The sequence below is a fragment of the Triticum urartu genome, chromosome 3A (genome assembly GCF_056163025.1).
Source record: "Triticum urartu cultivar PI428250 chromosome 3A, HENAU_Tu73, whole genome shotgun sequence".
NCBI lineage: Eukaryota > Viridiplantae > Streptophyta > Magnoliopsida > Poales > Poaceae > Triticum > Triticum urartu.
The window spans coordinates 15030782-15051100 of record NC_141875.1 but is presented as its reverse complement, the minus strand read 5'-3'; the positions used below and the strand labels follow the sequence as shown (position 1 = coordinate 15051100).

At 47.3% G+C, this 20319-nt stretch overlaps 2 protein-coding genes and 1 non-coding gene across 3 annotated transcripts; all 3 read right to left on the bottom strand.

Moving 5' to 3' along the window:
* Window positions 1-1001: 1001 nt before the first annotated feature.
* On the bottom strand, window positions 1002-2205 carry LOC147977832 (F-box/kelch-repeat protein At2g43270-like). The gene is made up of 2 exons (XM_087514553.1): window positions 1604-2205; window positions 1002-1532 (listed from the first exon to the last, which is right to left on the bottom strand). The coding sequence occupies exons 1-2, from the start codon at window positions 2093-2095 to the stop codon at window positions 1002-1004; spliced, it is 1023 nt and encodes a 340-aa protein (XP_087370679.1). The 5' UTR covers window positions 2096-2205.
* Window positions 2206-2893: 688 nt separating this feature from the next.
* TRNAT-AGU (transfer RNA threonine (anticodon AGU)) lies at window positions 2894-2967 on the bottom strand. The gene has a single exon. It is a non-coding gene; the product is annotated as a tRNA-Thr (tRNA).
* A 2185-nt stretch (window positions 2968-5152) lies between these two features.
* Window positions 5153-6641, bottom strand: LOC147977831 (uncharacterized). The gene is made up of 2 exons (XM_087514552.1): window positions 6220-6641; window positions 5153-5963 (listed from the first exon to the last, which is right to left on the bottom strand). The coding sequence occupies exons 1-2, from the start codon at window positions 6639-6641 to the stop codon at window positions 5153-5155; spliced, it is 1233 nt and encodes a 410-aa protein (XP_087370678.1).
* Between the last annotated feature and the right edge of the window lie 13678 nt (window positions 6642-20319).

The window sequence follows — 20319 nt, the reverse complement described above, 5'->3', positions numbered from 1 at the left end:
GCATGACGGTGACACATGTGATAATATACACTTGGTATTTCCTAGGAAAAAAATATTAATTTGACTAAAATAGAACGGGCAGTCATTTTTAAATGTCCATTCATAACTTTTAGGCAGAAGCTATCGGGCGGGTGAGAAAATTTTGGGTGGGGGATATCGCCCGGGCAACATATTGAGCGAGAAACTTTTGGGCATGATAAATTACGCGGGAAACACATGGAGCGAGGAAATCGGAAGGGCCGACACATCGAGCGGGAAAGACATGGCTCGAGAAATTGGGCAGGAAATTTTGGTCGGTAGACATCATAAATAATGAAGCTTAACAACGAGAAGGCAACAAATCATAATGAGGATGAAAATGGTACGGATGAAGACTCTGAGTATGACCTCGTGTGACCTCTCAGCTAGGGTTTCCTTGTCTCTCTTCTTTTTTATGTAGGCTAATTTACATTCAAGATTTGCGTCCATAGTTTTGAATACTTAGCGAAAAATATGTGTTGGGTAGTGGCAACTAAGTGCCAAATTTACTTTCCCCACTTCTGGTCCATATCCATGGCGGGATAATAATTTGACTATATTCATATTGAATATAGTACATACATTTGATATACTCCGTGCCAATTAAGCGGGCCATGTTCATATTCTGTATGTTTTTACTGGTTGTGATCGTTGAAATGTCCCGGTGATGTATCTAGCGTGGTCGGAGCCGTGTCTCCGCCGTATCTCGTGGGATCTTGTCGGCGTTTGTCTTCGGTGATCTGATCCTCGTTCGTCTACATCTACATGTCTGCGGGTTGGATCCTTTTCGATCTAGCTAGCTAGGCTTCTCTTCATCTACATGTCTACATCTACACAGAGTTCCGTGGCCTTAACCCTTATATAGGAGGAAAAATTAGAAATACATTGTTTTTGTATGTTACAACTGGAATTTGATTTGGACGGGCATGCTGAAGATATCTCTCCCACACATGCAGTACATATTAAGCCAGCTGGCTTTTCAACTAGACTGGAACTAGGGATGGAATGTAGGGAATCACCGAGTCATGGGGGTGGTATATCAAGCGATCCAGTCCAACTATATCCTTGAGAACTTCTAGGATAAACATATCTTTGCATAGATGGTACATGGCGATGTCGAGCCCTTCAGCCGGCTGGGGACAATAGTTGTTGAAGATGTAACGCACCGTCCATTGTGGTGGGTTGGTGTCCACATCGTTGTACGTCCAAATCTCAATCGACTCACAGTTGGGCCCAGGATGAGCCACGCTCAACTCCCCATGCAGCTCAGACAAGTAGGACATCTCGTATACGAGTCCTTCGCAACAAGGAGGCGGCGGTGTGACGCTGAACGATTCGTCCTCTAGCCTGAAGCGAAGAAACCCTGATGGGGATTCTCCACCCATAGGTTCGATATGGTCGATGGTCCAAAACAATGAGCCCCTCGAGAAGGCCGAGGTTCCTGTAATGTCAACGGCGTAGGGTGGCTTCTCCACCGTCTCACGCCAATGCTCATCTATCCCGATGGTGTAAACCTCCATACCAAAGTTGTGGTGGTATCACCCGTCGAGTCGGGTTCTTTAGGGCGGAAGAAGAAGCGGGCAACCTTGTAGGTGTCGCTATGATGGTCGTATCCGATGCCAAACAATTGGTGCAAAACTCTGTACAAGCCCTCGGTCGGTGCTAGTGATACACCGTTGGGGCTCCAAGGCAGTGGATGTAGGCGCCGTGTGGCAGGGTTGAGCACGCGGACCACGGCGTTCGTCGGCATCAGCACCAGCCCGTTGCAGTGCGAGAAGTAATATGTATGGTCTTGAGGCAAGTCTATGGTGTCTGCGAGGGCAGCGCTCTCCTCCGACACGTACAAACCGATGGTGGTGACCTTGTTCATCCGGTCTTCCTCCGTGCTGGTCGAGATGAGCAAGCGTGGAGGCTGAGCACGGAGGTGGGCGCGGTGGAAAGCTGCATCGTCGGAGATTGTGTCGCGCCACGCCTTGCAGACGCACCTGAACCGCAGTAGCGACTTCACAGGCAGCCAGGCCATGATCTCCAGCGCGAGCTCGGAGGGCATGTGCGGCGCGCGTGTGTCGCCGTTCATGCCGGCCAGATAGATGGATCTGTCGCAACTTGCCTGGTCAGTACGTGCCTCGATCGTATGAGCAACTGATTTGATGATTTGTGTCAGGCCTTCAACGTATTAGAGATTGATGAGATATAGAACAAATAAAAGTCAGTCGGAGTCGGATTCAGTATCCTCATCAACATATAACGAGTCGTGGGCGACCGTTCTACGCTGGGTTCTCCTTGAGCTGGAAACGGCCTTGTCGGCCTCCTACACGAGTCAGACTCAAACATCATACGACTATTACTAAAACATACACTAAACCATGATTTTCATCAAAATAGAAAAGGACGCGTCTAGCGGGCGGCTGGGTGCCCGCTAGCGCTCCTGGGCGGCCAGCTGCTTTTTTGTCAAATAATGCGTGTAATCATTCGTGTGACTAGAAAGGACACTGTTAATTAATCATCTTTTATGTGGTCTCTTCTCACGTGATGGATGCCTCTGCATGCCACTGCATTAATGTTCATCATGTTCGTCCCTTGTGCATTATTTTTTGGTTTTCAAAATTATAAAAGACATATCCTCTAAACCACGTATCGAAATTCAGATCCGTTTTCATTTTTGAAACCCTCGCGACGCGCTCTTTAAAAGTAGATTCCGCATGGGGATGTTTCGACGAACTAGTCTTCCTGCCAACTAAATATCAATATGTGTGCAATTAGATTACATTATCGCGCCAACTGAGCATATATGTGTGTATCTAGTCCTGCCAACTAAATATTAATGTGTGTGTAACTAGACTACATTTTTTTTGACAGAAAGACTGTAAGAAATTGCTTTCATTGAGAGTTGAACTCAAGACCTCCCGCTTACTAAACGGGTGCTCTAACCAACTGAGCTATGAAAGCTTGTTATGTAACTAGACTACATTGCCGCGTCAATTGCGCATATGTGTGCAACTAGTGTTCTGCCCACTAAACAACAATGTGTGTGCAACTAGACTATATTACAAGCGAACTAAGCATATGTGTGTAACTAGTCTTCCTGCCAACTAAATATCAATATTTGTGCAACTAGACTACATTACAAGACAACTAAACATTAATATATGTGCAACTAGACTACATTAAAAACCAACTAAACATCAATGTAGATACGGATGAGCACTGTTGCTTATTCGCTCCTAAATCATAGATCGTTGCTTGATATCAACTATCTACCTAGAACTTGTGTGCTGCTACGCTATTCTACTCGTATCTCACGAGAAGCAAGCAACCAATTAACAAGATCTGGGCTATAAAACTAGAAGTATGACATGTGATTAACCAATAAAATGTACTCCATCCGGTTCTTTTTTGTCTGCGTTCTGGAAAAATCCGTTTTCCCCGCAATGCTCTGCGTATTAGTTTTTTCTGGCTTCTATTTCCAGTTATGCCCCTGCTTTCCAGTCGATCACATGCATGTGTGCTGCAGTTACTCGCATCTCTCTCTCCAACGTCCTTCGCGTCTTCTCGAGGCAGCCGCCTACCTCTTCCACTCCTTCCCATCCATCCCAGCAGACTACTCCACATCCCCTCGTCTCCTCTTCTCTCCTCTTTCACTTCTTCCTCCACACCAGCCTACTCCACGTCCCCTCCATGGATGAAATCCACCCATCATGGCTGTGGGAGGACAGCCAACCTGTAGAGGATAGTGAGCCCATGGATGACAGCTTGCTTGTGGAGGATAGCTTGCTTGCGGAGGATAGCTTGCTTGCGGAGGACAGTGAGCTCCCGTATGGCGGCGTGCTCCCGCTCGCAGAGGGCCGCGCGGTCGTGGAAGGCGGCGTGTTCCCAGCAGGCGTTGGGCTCGCGGACGGTGGCGTGCTCCCACTAGCAGAGGGCGGTGCGCACGCGGACGACAGCGTGTTCCCAGAAGGCGGCGCGCGTGCGGACGGCGGCGTGCTCGCGCGGGAGGACGGCGACGCACTCGTGCAAGGTAGCGTGCTCCCGTTGGCGGACGGCGACGCACTCGTGCATGGTGGCCTGCTCGCGCTGGCGGAAAGCGACGCACTCGTGGACGGCGGCATGCACGGCGGCGTGCTCCTGCGGGCGGACGGTGGCGTGCTCCCGTGGGGCGGATGGCGGCATGCACAGCGGCGTGCTCCCGCGGGCGGATGGCGACGCACTCGAGCGAGGTGGCCTGCTCCCGCTGGCGGGCTGCGACGCACTCGTGGACGGCGGCGTGCAAGGCGGCGTGCTCCCGCTGGCGGATGGCGACGGATTCGTGCAAGGCGGCGCGCTCGCGGACTACAGCTTGCAGCCAAAAGATGGTGGCATCCAGGCGCTTGAAGAAGTGCTGCAAGCACTGGCCGACAAGGTGAGCACCCTGATCGACAACGTGCACCAGCTCGCCAAACTGGTGCGCGCGCTCGCCGACACGGTCATCAAGGTGGACGGTGGCATTGGACGCAGCAGCACATACTGTGCACCGTGTGCTCAAGGGCGCCGTGGTGACATCGGCAACGGAAACGACGGACAGAAGTGTGGTGACCGCGAACCGGTTAATTAGTGGCAGCAAGATAGTCGGTGGCGACCCATTGCCACCGCTGGAGCAATTCTCTGTGCCTCCCGGTGCAGAAGAGGTTAGGCAAGATCTAATGAGCATTTACTTTCAAGATATTCTCACTAATGATGAACTGAAGAAAATTTTAAAATGATCCAACATTGATCATGAACTTCATCATTAGTTGTTCCAGCAGTGGTTTTCACTTTTGTTGAACTTGGGTGAAGAATATATGATGATGCACTTATGGTTCCAGTGGTAGCTAGCTTTCTCTTTTGTTTAGAGTGCACTATGAATCTGCTGAAAATACGGTGGTAATTTGTATTCGAATTGAAACTTCGATCATGTGATGTTAATTTGCCCATTCTGTTTGTTTTTACTTTGTTCAAATTGGTGAGATGTGTGCTGTTAATGAGAATTTTTTTTGCTCAAACTAAAGGTTCATTCTCATTACAACAAAAGATGGATTACATCATCCCATTACATCAACAAGACAACATAGCACTAATCTTACATCAAAAGATGGACTACATGGTCGCATACATAGCACTACTCAAGTAAGAATGCCCTCGCTTGGTCCACGATGGATCGATCACAAGGCAACGTCACCGGTAAGATACGAAGATCTTGAAGGACTTGCTTTCTCATGTGCGGCACCTTATAGTGCTGGCCTCCTTTGTCCTTTAGAACCTCACGCATGCAAGATTGTAGAGTGGGAAATATCCGGTTGCACCTCTCGGCGGGGTACTGCTCAAATGCTTGGCACACCTTCATAATTATATCATCAATTGAACCTGGAAATAGCTTCTGGAACAATGACTGTAAGGCAGCAAAGAAACCAAGATCAAGTATGTTAAGATCCGGCGAGTTCGGTGGCTGACACACCAAACGAATGTCCCACCCATCCGCCTGGGCCGCGGCAAGGAACACCGGATCATCAACATTCACGTGAGTCCTAGCATTATCTTGCTGGATGAAAATAGGACGCCCACGTTCAGAAGGAGGCCACTTCGCCTTGATGGCGGGGATAACCTTGTTCACCAAGAAGTCTGTACTCACATCCCTTGTCACCTTGGGGATGACCTTTGTCATGATTGTCCCGGCTAGACGGTTAGGACTATCCCTTTTAGCCGCCTCCTCAAAAGTGAGCGGCCATATTCCAATTTTACCATCAAATGTCACATTATCATTCACATCAAAGCGAGGGCGTGCTACAGCTGCTAGAAACATAACCCTCTCTATATAATTCTTGTTCTGCGTAAACCGTTCCGGTTCTTCCTCATCATCTGCTAGGTATAGCTTGAGAGACTTCTTGGTGCGATAGAACCACTTCTCATCTATATGAATGACATTGTACTCCCTCCGGTCCTTTTTAGTTCGCATATAAGATTTGACTGAAGTCAAGCCTCGTAAAGTTTGATCAACTTTGTAGAAAAAAGTGCTAACATTCACAATCTAAAATCAATACTACTAGATGTGTCATGACTTAAAGTTTCATATTATATAACTTTAGCATGGCAGATGTTGATATTTTTTCATATAAATACGGTCAAACTTTGTGAAGTTTGACTTTAGAGAATTCTAATATGCGGAGTAAAAAGGACCGGAGGGAGTACATTCCTTTAAAAGACGGTTGTTCCGGTAGGCTCTCTTCCTGAAATTGCGAGAGGCACCACTCAACCCTACGTCTCTTGTTCAAGTCGGTGAGAGTTCCCTTGATGGCATTGCTGTGGCGTCTAATCTGCTTCTCTTTCAGCCTCCTCCAAACTGTGGTTTTGGACACGTTTAACTCGTTTGCGAGGTCTTTGATGGTTGTTCTCTTCCTCTTGTCAACTGCCTTTATAGTCTCCGAGTCGATAGATATCCTTTTACGACCACAATTTTTGGGCTTCTTGTTCAACACTCCAAGCATCCCTCCATATAACTTTCCCTTGTTCCATAAGTCCTGGACAGTTCTCTGCGGCATACCAGTCAAACGAGACACTTCCTTGGTCACTCCATGCTTCATAATTCCTAGACTTGTCCTCTCCAACAACATGCCATAGACGGTGAGCTTAGCTTTGTCACTCCACTTACGTGGCTGCAGCGGCTGCGGATTATTCCCACCTACAAAAAGGAAGACATGATCAATTTCATGTGACTGAATCTGCTACCATGTCACACAAAATGAGCAAAATATGCTGCCATGTCACGAAAAATGAGTACTCATATAGAAGTGAAATTATGAGCTCACCATCATGGTCATTGCCCTCATGCCCGTCACCTTCCGCACCTCCGTTACCCTCATCACCGGCGCCATGGTCTTCATGACTAGAAGTGCCTACTTGATCAATAATGAAATTTGCATAACCGAATTAAACTTAACAACAAGAAATCTAATGAACACACTTTATGAACTTTATAACAAAATGAGAAATTGCCACAAATTTTAATGGACTATAATTGCATGAGAACCAAACAACCAAATAGAATTGTCCGCTAGTTTTCATTAACAAACTGAACTTCCTACTAACAAATTTTCACTAATGATTTTCATTAACTCTAATTGAATCAAACAACCAAATAGAATTGTCCGCTGGTGCTGGGCAAGTTTCTCACCATGCATGGGGTCACCTGCGTGAGCTTCGCCATCCTCTGCGCCATGCCCCTCGTCTCCAGCATCGCCATGTCCATCATCGCCATCGCCACCACCGGCGACGTGTCCGTCTTCAACGTCCTCTGGCGCGACGAGGTTCAAGTCAGGAAGCTGGCGCCCTCGACCGCGACCACTCCCGGCCATGCCAAGCCTCCCGCGACCGCGGCCCGATGGCGCGCCTCTGCCATGCCCTCGTTCAGTGACGACTGGATGCTCCGGCTGCCACTGGATCGTGCCGGCGTGAGCTCGCCCGCGGCCAGCGAGGCCTAGTCGTCCACGGACAGGGGCTACATCTCCTCCGCCGGCGACTTGCACGCTTCTTCCGCCGGTGACTTGCAGGCCTCTTCCGCGGTCAGCGTTGCGGAGCCCACGGCCGGTCACGCCTAGACGAGAGCGGCCATGGTTGTGGCTGTTGCTTCTTCCGCTGGAGGTGTCCTCGTCGTGCACGCGGTCGGTGCGGCTCAGACCAGCGCCGGCACTGTCGTCTTCAGCTTCCGCGTCGTGCACCTGATCTGTGCGGCTCGGACCAGTGCCGGGACTTCTACCTTGCACCTCCACGTCCGCGAGCTGGCTGCTATTGCCGTTGCCACCGCTTCCGCCTGCATCCTCCGTGCCGTGCGAAGCGTCGTTGCCGCCGCTTCCGCGTCCGCCATTGTTTTGCTCGGCGGCTTCATTTTCTGTCGTTGGTTTGGGAGTTGAAAAGCGATCAAACAGAGCACAAAAAAACTGGAGTAAAATCAAACAAGAGCAATCAGTTCATACCGTCATTGCTCTCCTCGAATACGTAAACGTAGTTCATGTCCTCGGCATGACCATCATATTGATCCTCCACCTCGTCCCAGTTGATGGCCGAATTGAGGTCGAAACCAGCCATTGCATTCATGTGGCAAGAGAGAGAGAGAGGAGCAATGAGAGCGAGGGAAGAATTTTTTGCCGTTCTGTTCATGGCTGGGGCTGAGATTTATAGACAAGACATTAGTAGAAAACAGGGCTATGGTCCAGGCCGGCTCAGCCCATTAGTCCCGGTTCAGTGTAGAACCGGGACCAATGTGGGCATTGGTCCCGGTTCGTGAGCCCAGGGGGCCGGCCGGGCCACGTGGGCCATTGGTCCCGGTTCGTCTGGACCTTTTGGTCCCGGTTGGTGGGACGAACCGGGACCAATGGGCCTCGCTCCTGGCCCACCACCATTGGTCCCGGTTGGTGGCTTGAACCGGGACCAAAGGCTCCCCTTTAGTCCCGGTTCATGCCACCAACCGGGACCAATGAGGTGCCTATATATACCCCCTCGCGCAAGAGTAGAGCACAGTGCTCTGTTTTTTCTGGCCAAGGGGGAGAGGGCTTTGTGGTGCTCTAGCTCACCTCCTATGCACATGAGGTGTTCGATGGAATGCCCGAGCCACACTACTTAAGCTTTCTCCTCTCGAAGCTCGACCTCCAAGCTCCATTTTCCTCGAGATTTGTGTAGATTTAGCGGTCCGTCACGCCCCGTCCCCGTCTTCACCGCCGTCGATCACCCGTGCCGATCTCATCACCGACACCACCGTGGTGAGCCTCTTGTTCTTATCTTCTTTCTGAAAGGAAAAATATTCTTACTTGTATGTTTAGATAGATACTTGTATCATTTTCTTACATTTATTATTGCATCTTATATAGTGCGATGGTTTTGGTATCCGCCCCCGTCGGCCCTCGTCCTGTCTATGATTCGGATTTGGTATGTATATTATCTTTATAACTATTGGTTCATTTATTGTTTATGAAAATTATGCCGACCAACGTGACATAGATTTTAATTATCTAGGATGTATGTGAATCGGAAATGCCAACCGACCCTATTGTCGAGAGGTTAAATTTAGTTGAAGAAGAAAACAATTTGTTGAAGGAAAAAATAAAAAAAAATTGAGGAGGAGAAGATGATATTGGAGTTGCATGTTGCGGATGTCGTCGATGATCACAAGATCAAGATGGATGCAATGCGCTTGAAGATTAGAAAGATGAGAAAATATGCCATTCATACCTAGGCTTGGTATCATTATGCCGTTGGATCAATTGTTACCTTGGTTGCGATTATGATGGCATTTGTTTTCGCATTGAAATGTTTTACATAGTTTCAATGTATGGTTTAATTAATTAGATTCTCTGGAGAGCTATATGTTGTTAGATGAGAACTATGTATGCACTTTGGTTTTAATGTGATGATGAACTTCTATTAATTTGGACACTTAATTATATATAATGCACGCAGATGAACCGGCAATGGATGTACGGTGACAGACACACCCACGAGTACATTAAGGGCGTGCATGAGTTTCTCGATGCGGCTGAGGCAAACAAGCAGAATGGTTTTATGTGTTGTCCATGCACTGAATGTGGGAATACGAGGTCTTACTCTAACCGGAAAATCCTTCACTCCCACCTGCTTTACAAGGGTTTCATGCCACACTATAATGTTTGGACGAGGCATGGAGAAATAGTGGTTATGATGGAAGACGGCGAAGAAGAAGAGTACGATGACAACTATGTGCCCCCTGAATACGGTGATGCTGCAACGGGGGGAGCTGGTGAAGATCAAGAGGAACCAGACGATGTGCCCAATGATGCTGCCACGGGTGAAGCTGCTGAAGATCAAGAGGAACCAGACGATGTGCCCGATGATGATGATCTCTGCCGGGTCATTGTCGATGCAAGGACGCAATGCATTAGTCAAAAGGAGAAGCTGAAGTTCGATCGCATGTTAGAGGATCACAAAAAGGGTTATACCCCAATTGCGAAGATGGCAACACAAAGCTCGGTACCGTACTGGAATTGCTGCAGTGGAAGGCAGAGAATGCTGTGGCTGACAAAGGATTTGAGAAGCTACTGAAAATATTGAAGAAGAAGCTTCCAAAGGATAACAAATTGCCCGACAGTACATACGCAGCAAACAAGGTCGTATGCCCTCTAGGATTGGAGGTGGAGAAGATACATGCATGCCCTAATGACTGCATCCTCTACCGCGGTGCATACAAGGATCTGAACGCATGCCCAGTATGCGGTGCGTTGCGGTATAAGATCAGAAGAGATGACCCTGGTGATGTTGACGGCGAGCCCCTCAGGAAGAGGGTTCCTGCGAAGGTGATGTGGTATGCTCCTATAATACCACGGTTGAAACGTCTGTTCAGAAACGAAGAGCATGCCAAGTTGATGCGATGGCACAGTGAGAATCGAAAGAAAGATGGAAGTTGAGAGCACCCGCTGACGGGTCGCAGTGGAGAAAAATCGAGAGAAAGTACTGGGATGAGTTTGCAAAGGACCCAAGGAATGTATGGTTTGCTTTAAGCGCGGATGGCATTAATCCTTTTGGGGAGCACAGCAGCAATCACAGCACCTGGCCCGTGACTCTATGTATGTATAACCTTCCTCCTTGGATGTGCATGAAGCGGAAGTTCATTATGATGCCAGTTCTCATCCAAGGCCCTAAGCAACCCGGCAACGAAATTGATGTGTACCTAAGGCCATAGTTGAAGAACTTTTACAGCTGTGGAATGGAAACGGTGTATGTACGTGGGATGAGCACAGACAGGAGGAATTTAACCTTAAGGCGTTGCTGTTCGTGACCATCAACGATTGGCCCGATCTCAGTAACCTTTCAGGACAGACAAACAAAGGATACCACGCATGCACGCACTGTTTAGATGACACTGAAAGTATATACCTGGACAAATGCAGGAAGAATGTGTACCTGGGCCATCGTCGATTTCTTCCGACCAACCATCAATGTCAAAAAAAAGGCAAGCATTTCAAAGGCGAGGCAGATCACTGGAAGAAGCCCGCCATGCGCACCGGTGATCACGTGCTGGCTATGGTCAATGATTTACACTACGTAATCTTTGGAAAGGGTCCCGGTGGACTAGGTGTTCCGAATGACGCTGAGGGACACGCACCCATGTGGAAGAAGAAATCTATATTTTGGGACCTACCCTACTGGAAAGACCTAGAGGTCCGCTCCTCAATGGACGTGATGCACGTGACAAAGAACCTTTGCGTGAACCTGCTAGGCTTCTTGGGCGTGTATGGGAAGAAAAAAGATACACCTGAGGCACGAGAGGACCTGCAACGTTTGCACGAAAAAGACAGCATGCCTCCGAAGCAGTATAAAGGTCCTGCCAGCTACGCTCTTACGAAAGAAGAGAAAGAAATCTTCTTTGAATGCCTGCTCAGTATGAAGGTCACGACTGGCTTCTCGTCGAATATAAAGGGAATAATAAATATGCTAGAGAAAAAGTTTCAGAACCTAAAGTCTCATGACTGCCACGTGATTATGACGTAACTGATTTCGGTTGCATTGAGGGGGCTTCTACCGGAAAACGTCCGATTAGCCATTGTGAAGCTATGTGCATTCCTCAATGCAATCTCTCAGAAGGTGATAGATCCAGAAATCGTACCAAGGCTACGGAGTGATGTGGCGCAATGTCTTGTCAGTTTCGAGCTGGTGTTCCCACCATCCTTCTTCAATATCATGACGCATGTCCTAGTTCATCTAGTCGACGAGATTGTCATCCTGGGGCCCGTATTTCTACACAATATGTTCCCCTTTGAGAGGTTCATGGGAGTCCTAAAAAAATATGTCCGTAACCGTGCTAGGCCAGAAGGAAGCATCTCCATGGGCCATCAAACAGAGGATGTTATCGGGTTTTGTGTTGACTTCATTCCTGGCCTTAACAAGATAGGTCTCCCTAAATCGCGGTTTGAGGGGAGACTGACTGGAAAAGGCACTCTTGGAAGAGACTCAATAATATGCAGGGACGGATATTCTTGGTCTCAAGCACACTACACAGTTCTACAGAACTCTACCTTGGTGACCCCGTATGTCGATGAACACAAGAACAGTCTGCGCTCCAAACACCCGGAGCAGTGCGATGACTGGATTACATGTGAACACATCAGGACTTTCAGCAGTTGGTTGGAAACACGTGTCAGAGGTGACAACACTGTTTGTGATGAGTTGTACTTGTTGTCCAGGGGACCATCTTTGACTGTATTGACTTACAAAGGATACGAGATAAATGGGAATACATTTTACAGGATCGCCCAAGATCAAAAGAGCACCAATCAAAAGAGCACCAACCAAAACAGCGGTGTCCGCTTTGATGCAGCAACCGAGAGCGGAAAGGACACATATTATGGTTACATAGTGGACATATGGGAACTTGACTACGGACCTGATTTTAAGGTCCCTTTGTTTAAGTGCAAATGGGTCAATCTGTTAGGCGGCGGGGTACAGGTAGACCCACAGTACGGAATGACAACAGTGGATCTGAAAAATCTTGGGTACACTGACGAACCGTTCGTCCTAGCCAATGATGTTGCACAGGTTATCTATGTGAAGGACATGTCTACCAAACCGAGAAAAAGAAAAGATAAGGAAGCGAATACATCATACGATGAGCCAAAGCGCCACATAGTTCTTTCAGGAAAAAGGGACATCCTGGGAGTGGACGGCAAGACAGACATGTCTGAAGATTATGAAAAGTTTTATGAAATTCCTCCCTTCAATGTCAAGGCTGACCCAAGCATCCTGATAAACAATGAAGATTATCCATGGTTACGACGCAATAAGCAAATGACACAAGCGAAGAAAAAGTGAAGACTTTCTCCCACAACTATTATGATGATACCATGCCAAATTTGTAACAGACGAACATGCTACCATTGTCCGTTTTGTACATGCACATGCTATGTGGGTGAAATTATGATACCATCCCAACTTTCAACTTTTTCAGAGTTCATTTGAAATGCTTTCATGTCTTATGGTTTGAAACTTTGATACTTCGAAAGTGATTGTCCATTTTGTACACGAAGTGCATCAAGTTTTTGTCGTAACCCTCTCTACTTTTTGGAACATGCTATGTGGGTGAAATGATGATACCATGCCAACTTTCAACCTTTTCAGAGTTCATTTTGAAATGCTTTCCAATTTCAGAGTCATTTAGCTCAAAGAATGAATTAATAGCAAACAGAATAAACTACAAAACTTTTATGAAAATAAAAACAATCAATTAAAATATTATGTTATGATCAACTAAAATAAAACTATAATATTCTTCAATACCAAAAAGAATATAATTTTTGTGACCTAAAATCAAACTATAAGTATTTAATTGTAAGTATAAATAAAAAATAAATAGCAAAGAAGAAAAAATTTCTAATTTATAGTAAAGTTATTCATAAACTAGTGATTCATACAAATTTTTAAAAATTCAAATTTAAACTATTTAAAATTTAAAACTAATGGCACTAACAGAAAGTTTATAATTTTTGTGACCTAAAAGCAAAAAGAAATCACTAAAAAACTGTAAGTATTTAGTTGTAAGTAGAAATAAAAAATAAATAGAAAAAAATTTCGATTTTTATAGTAAAGTTATTCATAAACTAGTGATTCACACAAATTTTTAAAAATTCAAATTTAAACTATTTAAAATTTAAAACTAATGGCACTAACAGAAAGTTTATAATTTTTGTGACCTAAAAGCAAGAAGAAATCACTAAAAAACTGTAAGTATTTAGTTTTAAGTAGAAATAAAAAAATAAAAAACCAAAAAAATATAGAAATAAAAAAGAAAAAACCAAAAAAATGCCTCCTATTGGGCCTCCACGGCCTGAATACGACTAGAAACCCTACATGGGCCAGGATTCAGGCCCGCAGAAGGCCCAATAGGCCCACAGGCAGTAGCAAGTTTAGGCCCGAAAGCCTGCATTAGAGAGGAGCTCGAATGGGTAGGAACACCAGCGCTTATAAACCAGTGCCGGCGCCCTTCAGCTAGCGATGTGGGACTAAACTTTTGGGCTCGGGGCAGCAAAGGCCATTGGTCCCGGTTGGTGGCACCAACCGGGACTAAAGGGGGCATTGGTCCCGGTTCGTGGCACCAACCGTGACCAATGCCCCCCTTTAGTCCCGGTTGGTTCCACCAACCGGGACCGAAGGCCGCCGCTTCCCGCCCTTTGGGCTGCTGAAAATTGGCCTTTGGTCCCGGTTCGTGGAACCAACCGGGACTAAAGGGGGCATTAGTCCCGGTTTGTGCCACCAACCGGGACCAATGCTCCGTCTATATAAGCCACACTTGTGAAAATTTTCTTCGATCCCGCCCCGACGTCGCCGCCAGGCTGCCCCTGTGTTCGCCTCGCCGTCGCCGCCGTTGCCCCTGCCCTGCCCCCGAGCGCGCCCTGCCTCGCCGTCGTCGCCGGCCGCCCGTCCACCGCCCCCGAGCACCCCCTGCGCCGCCGAGCCCATCCGCCGCCCCCGAGCACCCCCTGCGCCCTCGAGCCCATCCGCCGCCGCCGAGCGCGCTCCGCCGTCGCCCTCGCCCTCGCCGACCCCGAACCCGTCCTTGTCGCCGTCGCCCCCGACGCCGGCCGCCCGCGTCTCCTCCCCGATCCCTCCGGGAGAGGTAGCTACCGCCCCATCCTCCCCCCTTCCTTCCTTCCCTACTCCTTAATTTGCAAAATATTGATATGATGTAGATGTATGTATGTATGTATGAGTTGGGGAGAAAGTTTATAATTTTTGTTCATATATACTGTACATGTATGTATGATGAATTTTGATATTTTTTTGTTCATATATAATGTAGATGTATATGTATGTATGGAATGATATCGATGGATGTATGTATATAGAACATTCGTAGAAAAAAATGTCCCCCTCCGGTTCACTCGGGAACACTAACTATCTCGGAGAAAAAAATGTTATCGGGGAAAAAAATGTTATCGGGGTCGAGGGTCGTCGAACATGAGAGGAAGAAGAGGATAAAAAAGAAGAGGAAGAAGAAAAAAAAGAGGAGAAGAAAGAATAGAGGAGATTCTCCTCTATTCTTTCTTCTCCTCTTTTTCTTCTTCTTCTTCATCTTTTTTTTATCGGGAGGGGTCGACGGTCACCTAGGGGTCGAGGGTGGGGGGGGGGTCGAGAACGCCGGACATTCATGAGAGAGGCGAGGAAGAAGGGGAAGAAGAGGGAGAAGAAGAGGAGAGGAAGAAGAGGAAGTCTTCTCCTCTATTCTTTCTTCTCTTCTTTTTTCTTCTTCTTCTTCCTCTTTATTTTATCGGGAACGAGGGTCGTCGAGAGGTCGAGGAGCGGTAGAGGAGAAACCCTAAATATAAAGTATCGTCGGTGTGAGATACATGTACCGTCGGTGTCGGACACTACACCCACATCCCACAAGTGGCGCGGGCTTCGACGCCCACGTCACTTGTGGGACGTGGATGTAGTGTCCGACACCGAAGGCCACATGTATCTCACACCCACGATACTTGCTAGCTATTTAGGGTTTCCTCTACCGAAAAGAAGAGGAGAAATAAATAAGAAGAAGAAAAAAGAAGAAAAAGTAGAGGAGAAGAAGAAAGGAATAGAGGAGAAGAAGAGAAAAATAGAATATATATTCTATTTTCTCTTTTCTCCTCTATTCCTTTCTTCTTCTCCTCTTTTTTCTTCTTCTTTTTTTCTTCGACACGTGGGGGGGGGGTCGAGAACGCCGGACATTCATGAGAGAGGCGAGGAAGAAGGGGAAGAAGAGGGAGAAGAAGAGGAGAGGAAGAAGAGGAAGTCTTCTCCTCTATTCTTTCTTCTCTTTTCTTCTTCTTCTTCTTCTTCCTCTTTATTTTATCGGGAACGAGGGTCGTCGAGAGGTCGAGGAGCGGTAGAGGAGAAACCCTAAATAGAAAGTATCGTCGGTGTGAGATACATGTACCATCGGTGTCAGAAACTACACCCACATCCCACAAGTGGCGCGGGCTTCGACGCCCACGTCACTTGTGGGACGTGGATGTAGTGTCCGACACCGAAGGCCACATGTATCTCACACCCACGATACTTGCTAGCTATTTAGGGTTTCCTCTACCGAAAAGAAGAGGAGAAATAAATAAGAAGAAGAAAAAAGAAGAAAAAGAAGAGGAGAAGAAGAAAGGAATAGTGGAGAAGAAGAGAAAATAGAATATATTCTATTTTCTCTTTTCTCCACTATTCCTTTCTTCTTCTCCTCTTTTTTTCTTTTCTTCTTCTTCTTCTTCTTCTTCTTCTTCTTCTTCTTCTTCTTCTTCTTCTTATTCTTATTAGCCGGAAGTAGAGAGAGGTTTCCTAGTGTCAAAGTATTGAAGAAATCCATGCCTTCATCATTAGCCGGAAGTAACCAGGGCATGTTGGTACGAAGTTCTGCAAAGTTGTTCTGGAATGGAGTCCCGGATAGAATAATCCGCCTTTTGGTACGAATTCAGCAAAGGCCTTCCAAATAGCGATATTCGGAAGGCTCTTGCTGAACTTTGTATCAAAAAGCGAATTATCCTATCTGGGACTCCGTTCCAGAACAACTTTGAGGAGCTTCGTACCATCATGCACATGTTACTTTCGCCTAATGATGAAGACATGGTTTTGTTGAATCCCTTGACACTAGGCAACCTCCCGACCCCTCGGCGATCCTATCGAACATGAGAGGAAGAAGAGGATAAAAAAAGAAGAGGAAGAAGAAAAAAAAGAGGAGAAGAAAGAATAGAGGAGATCTTCTCCTCTATTATTTCTTCTCCTCTTATTTTTCTTCTTCTTCCTCTTTTTTTTATTGGGAACGAGGGTCGTCGAGGGACATAGATGTAGTGTCGTCGTTGTCGATATATACCCCCTCCCGATAGCTTACTATGATTAGGTAGCTAGTTCTACGTTTGGCACTAATATATCCATCTGTCATGTTTGAATAATAATTGCCATGTTGTAAATATTTGTAGAAACTATGGACACCGCCCTAGACGAAGCAACAAAAGAAGCGTTGTTGAGGGACATAATCGCAGAAGGAAGTGATGCCATCTCGTTATTTCTCAACGAAACCGATGGTCTGGAAGGAGAGGGTGAACAAGCTGGCTACGGTGACCTAATGCCGGTGCAAGAAGAAGAACATGAGGACGGCTCCGGTGACCCAATGCCGGTGCAAGAAGGAGACCGTGATGACGGCTCCGGTGACCGAACCGAGTCCGGCCAGGTATATATATTAGTTAAGCCTATGATGACTAGCTGATTGATGCATTCATTGTTTTGGTATGTACACATATTAATTAAGTCTTTGTTCTTTTTTCTAGCCCTCCGAATCGAGCACAACTTCTGTAAAGAGACGAGGCCCGAAGAAAAAGTTGAGCTCGGATGAAAAGTTTGAGATCATAGTAATCGCGCCCGACGGCCAACCTATTGAACCCCTCTGGACAAAGAGCGCATTTGTTTCTCAGTGCGGGGTTCTGGTTAGGGACAAGATCCCGATAAGCATCCAGCAATGGTTTAAGCCGGCTACAGAAGACCCTGAGGTGTCTTATGTCAATGATATGCAGAAAAATGATCTTTGGACTGAGCTGAAGTCAAATTTCACCCTACCGCCTGAGGATAATCCAGAGAACCCAGTTAAAGAGAAATTAATCAAGTCTTTTGCTCTGAAGAGGATGGCAGAACTATTCAGAGGTGGAAGAAAGAGCTGAATAAGTTTGTCGAAAATAATGAGACACCAGAATTCAAGGGCAGATATGAGAAGATCAGAGATCACTGGCCCGCATTTGTGGCCCACAAGACATCAGAAAAGAGTAAGAAGATGTCGGCGACAAACAAGCAAAATGCTGCGAAGAAGAAGCTTCACCATCGCACGGGGTCAGGTGGCTACCTCGTAGCCCGGCCTAAGTGGTCCAAGACTGAGAATGATCTGGTTCATAAAGGGATCGAACCAGAGACAATTAACTGGCCAGACCGTTGCCGGACTTGGTTCTTCGGGGCTGGCGGAACACTGGACCCTATAACAGGGAAGTGCATTTGGACGAACGATCAAATGGACATACCAGTCAGTAAGCTTAAGCAGTATATCGAAGCAGCGCAGGAAGGGACGTTCTTTCCATACAGAGAGAACGACGAGCTCACAATAGCCCTCGGGAATCCTGAGCACCCTGGACGGACACGAGGCACGCCAGGCTCCATTCCGTGGAAGGTTGGGTTTCCGGACGCAGGCGGTTACAAATCCCATGAGTGGAGGAAAAAAGTGCGGCAGACCCAAATACAGGCGCTGCAAGCAAGGGTAGACGTGATAGAGGAACGAGAAGCAAATCGCAGCAAACGTACTGCCGAAGCCTCCCCCGAAGCTACCCCGCCATCTCAGCGCAAAAGCAGCGTGGCTTTCACCGAGCTGCTTCAGCTGGAGCATGCCTTGATGGCTCCTGCCAGCTATCCCGTGGATGCTATAACGGAGTCTCAAAATTGCCACCTTATGACGCAATGGATGAATTTGAAGGTCAAGGCGGCTGTTGGCTCTGTTTATCCTACTGAACCCGGCGCAACTTTTCACTGCCGGCCGATTCCAGAAGGATATGCTAGGGTGATGGTGGATGAGATAACGGAGGGATTTGAGGACCTCCAGCTTGACCAGCCTACCGGTGAAGGGGAGACTCGGCTGGGGTCTGCTCTGAAGAGTCCATGCCTATGGCGGAAGGAGCTCATCAACCTTCCGAACTGGACGCCACCGCCTCCTCCTCCTCCTCCTCCGGCGAGTCAGGGCACTCCGCCTCCACCGCCTCCTCCTCCGGCGAGTGACGATTAGGGCCCTCGGCCGGCTCCTTCTCCGGCGCGTGGCGGCACTCCGCCTCCTTCTCTGCCTGCGCCGACGCGCCCGAGCAGCCAGCCTCCTCCTTCTCCGCCTCGTCAGCAAGGGCGGAAGAGACCTGCCGCCGCTCCAGCTGCTCCGGCGCGTCATAGTCCTTCTCCTCCGCTGCTTAAGCAAGTAAAGAAGACAACTGCTCCGTCTGCTCGGTCGGCGTCTAGCAGTACAACCAGAGGCGGGAGGACATACAGATTCGGTCCTTCTCTGAAGACTCCAGAGAAGTTACCATATGAGAGGACCCTGGAGGAGAACGCCGAGATCACGCGAGAAGAAGTGAGGAACTTCTTTGAAGGGGTGAAAGCAAAGAAACATCCACCTCCGGAGGAGAAGGTAGATCGGGTGAAAGTGAAGCGCACTCTGGCTGCCCTAACAAAACCACCGAAGTCTGATCCGCCGAAAGGAAACCATGACCGCATTATTGGAAAGGAATTTGCCGAAGCGGAGCGGTCGGGAAGTACTGTCAGTGATCAAAGGCTGAAAGAACGACGAGCTGGGAAACAAATTGCCCAGCTCGGCGAACAAGCGAAGCAATCGTGCCCCCCGCTCAAGGTGCCTAGCCACAACGTCGATAATGATCCGAGGATGGTGCCCGGTTATAGCAATCTTGCAGATTACCTGCCCGACGAAGTACATTATGAACCCATGGAGGTGCAAATACAAAGATACGAGTATGGGAAGCCTCTCGTCAAAGATGAAAGATCTCTATCAACGATGATGCGAAGATTGCATGATTGGTACTTGAAAATCTGCAGAGACTCTGGGGGAGGAGTACTTTGTATGTGAAAGTTAAAAAGGAGCATGACCTCGTTGGAATTGATCTGTTGCCTATTCCATTTGAGGAGTTCTATCAGTTTTTCAATCAATTGGCCCTCGATAAAACAACGGTCGCCTGCTACTGTCTGTAAGTAGTACTACTTCTGTCATTAAGTTTCTCTATGTAGCTTAGCTCTTTCTTTGCATGTATTTATAATCATCCTCACTATATTATGCAGATTGAAGATCGCCGAATTGAAGAAAAGACAAGTAGGTGATATTGGGTTCATTAACACATATCTCATAGATGCAACTCAGGTTAAACTTCATGCCGCAGCTACCGAGGCCAGCTTGCTATGATCGTTCGTAATAAATCAAAACAAAGATATAATACTCTTTCCTTACAACTTTAGGTGAGTGTTACTGTCTTGTGCGTATTCGGTTTCCCTTATATATTAGTCAAGGTTATAGTAATGTAATTCACGAGTTATGCATGTGTGTGCAGTTTCCACTATATTCTCCTAGAGATTAAGCTTGAGCAGGGAGTAGTAACCGTCTTGGACTCTAAACGAAAAGATCCCAAGGAGTATGCGGACATGACTGAAATCCTCAAGAAGTAAGTTAAATCGATCATTATCCACCATATCAGCAACTTTGTTCATTTCCTGATATCAAGTAATTGTTTT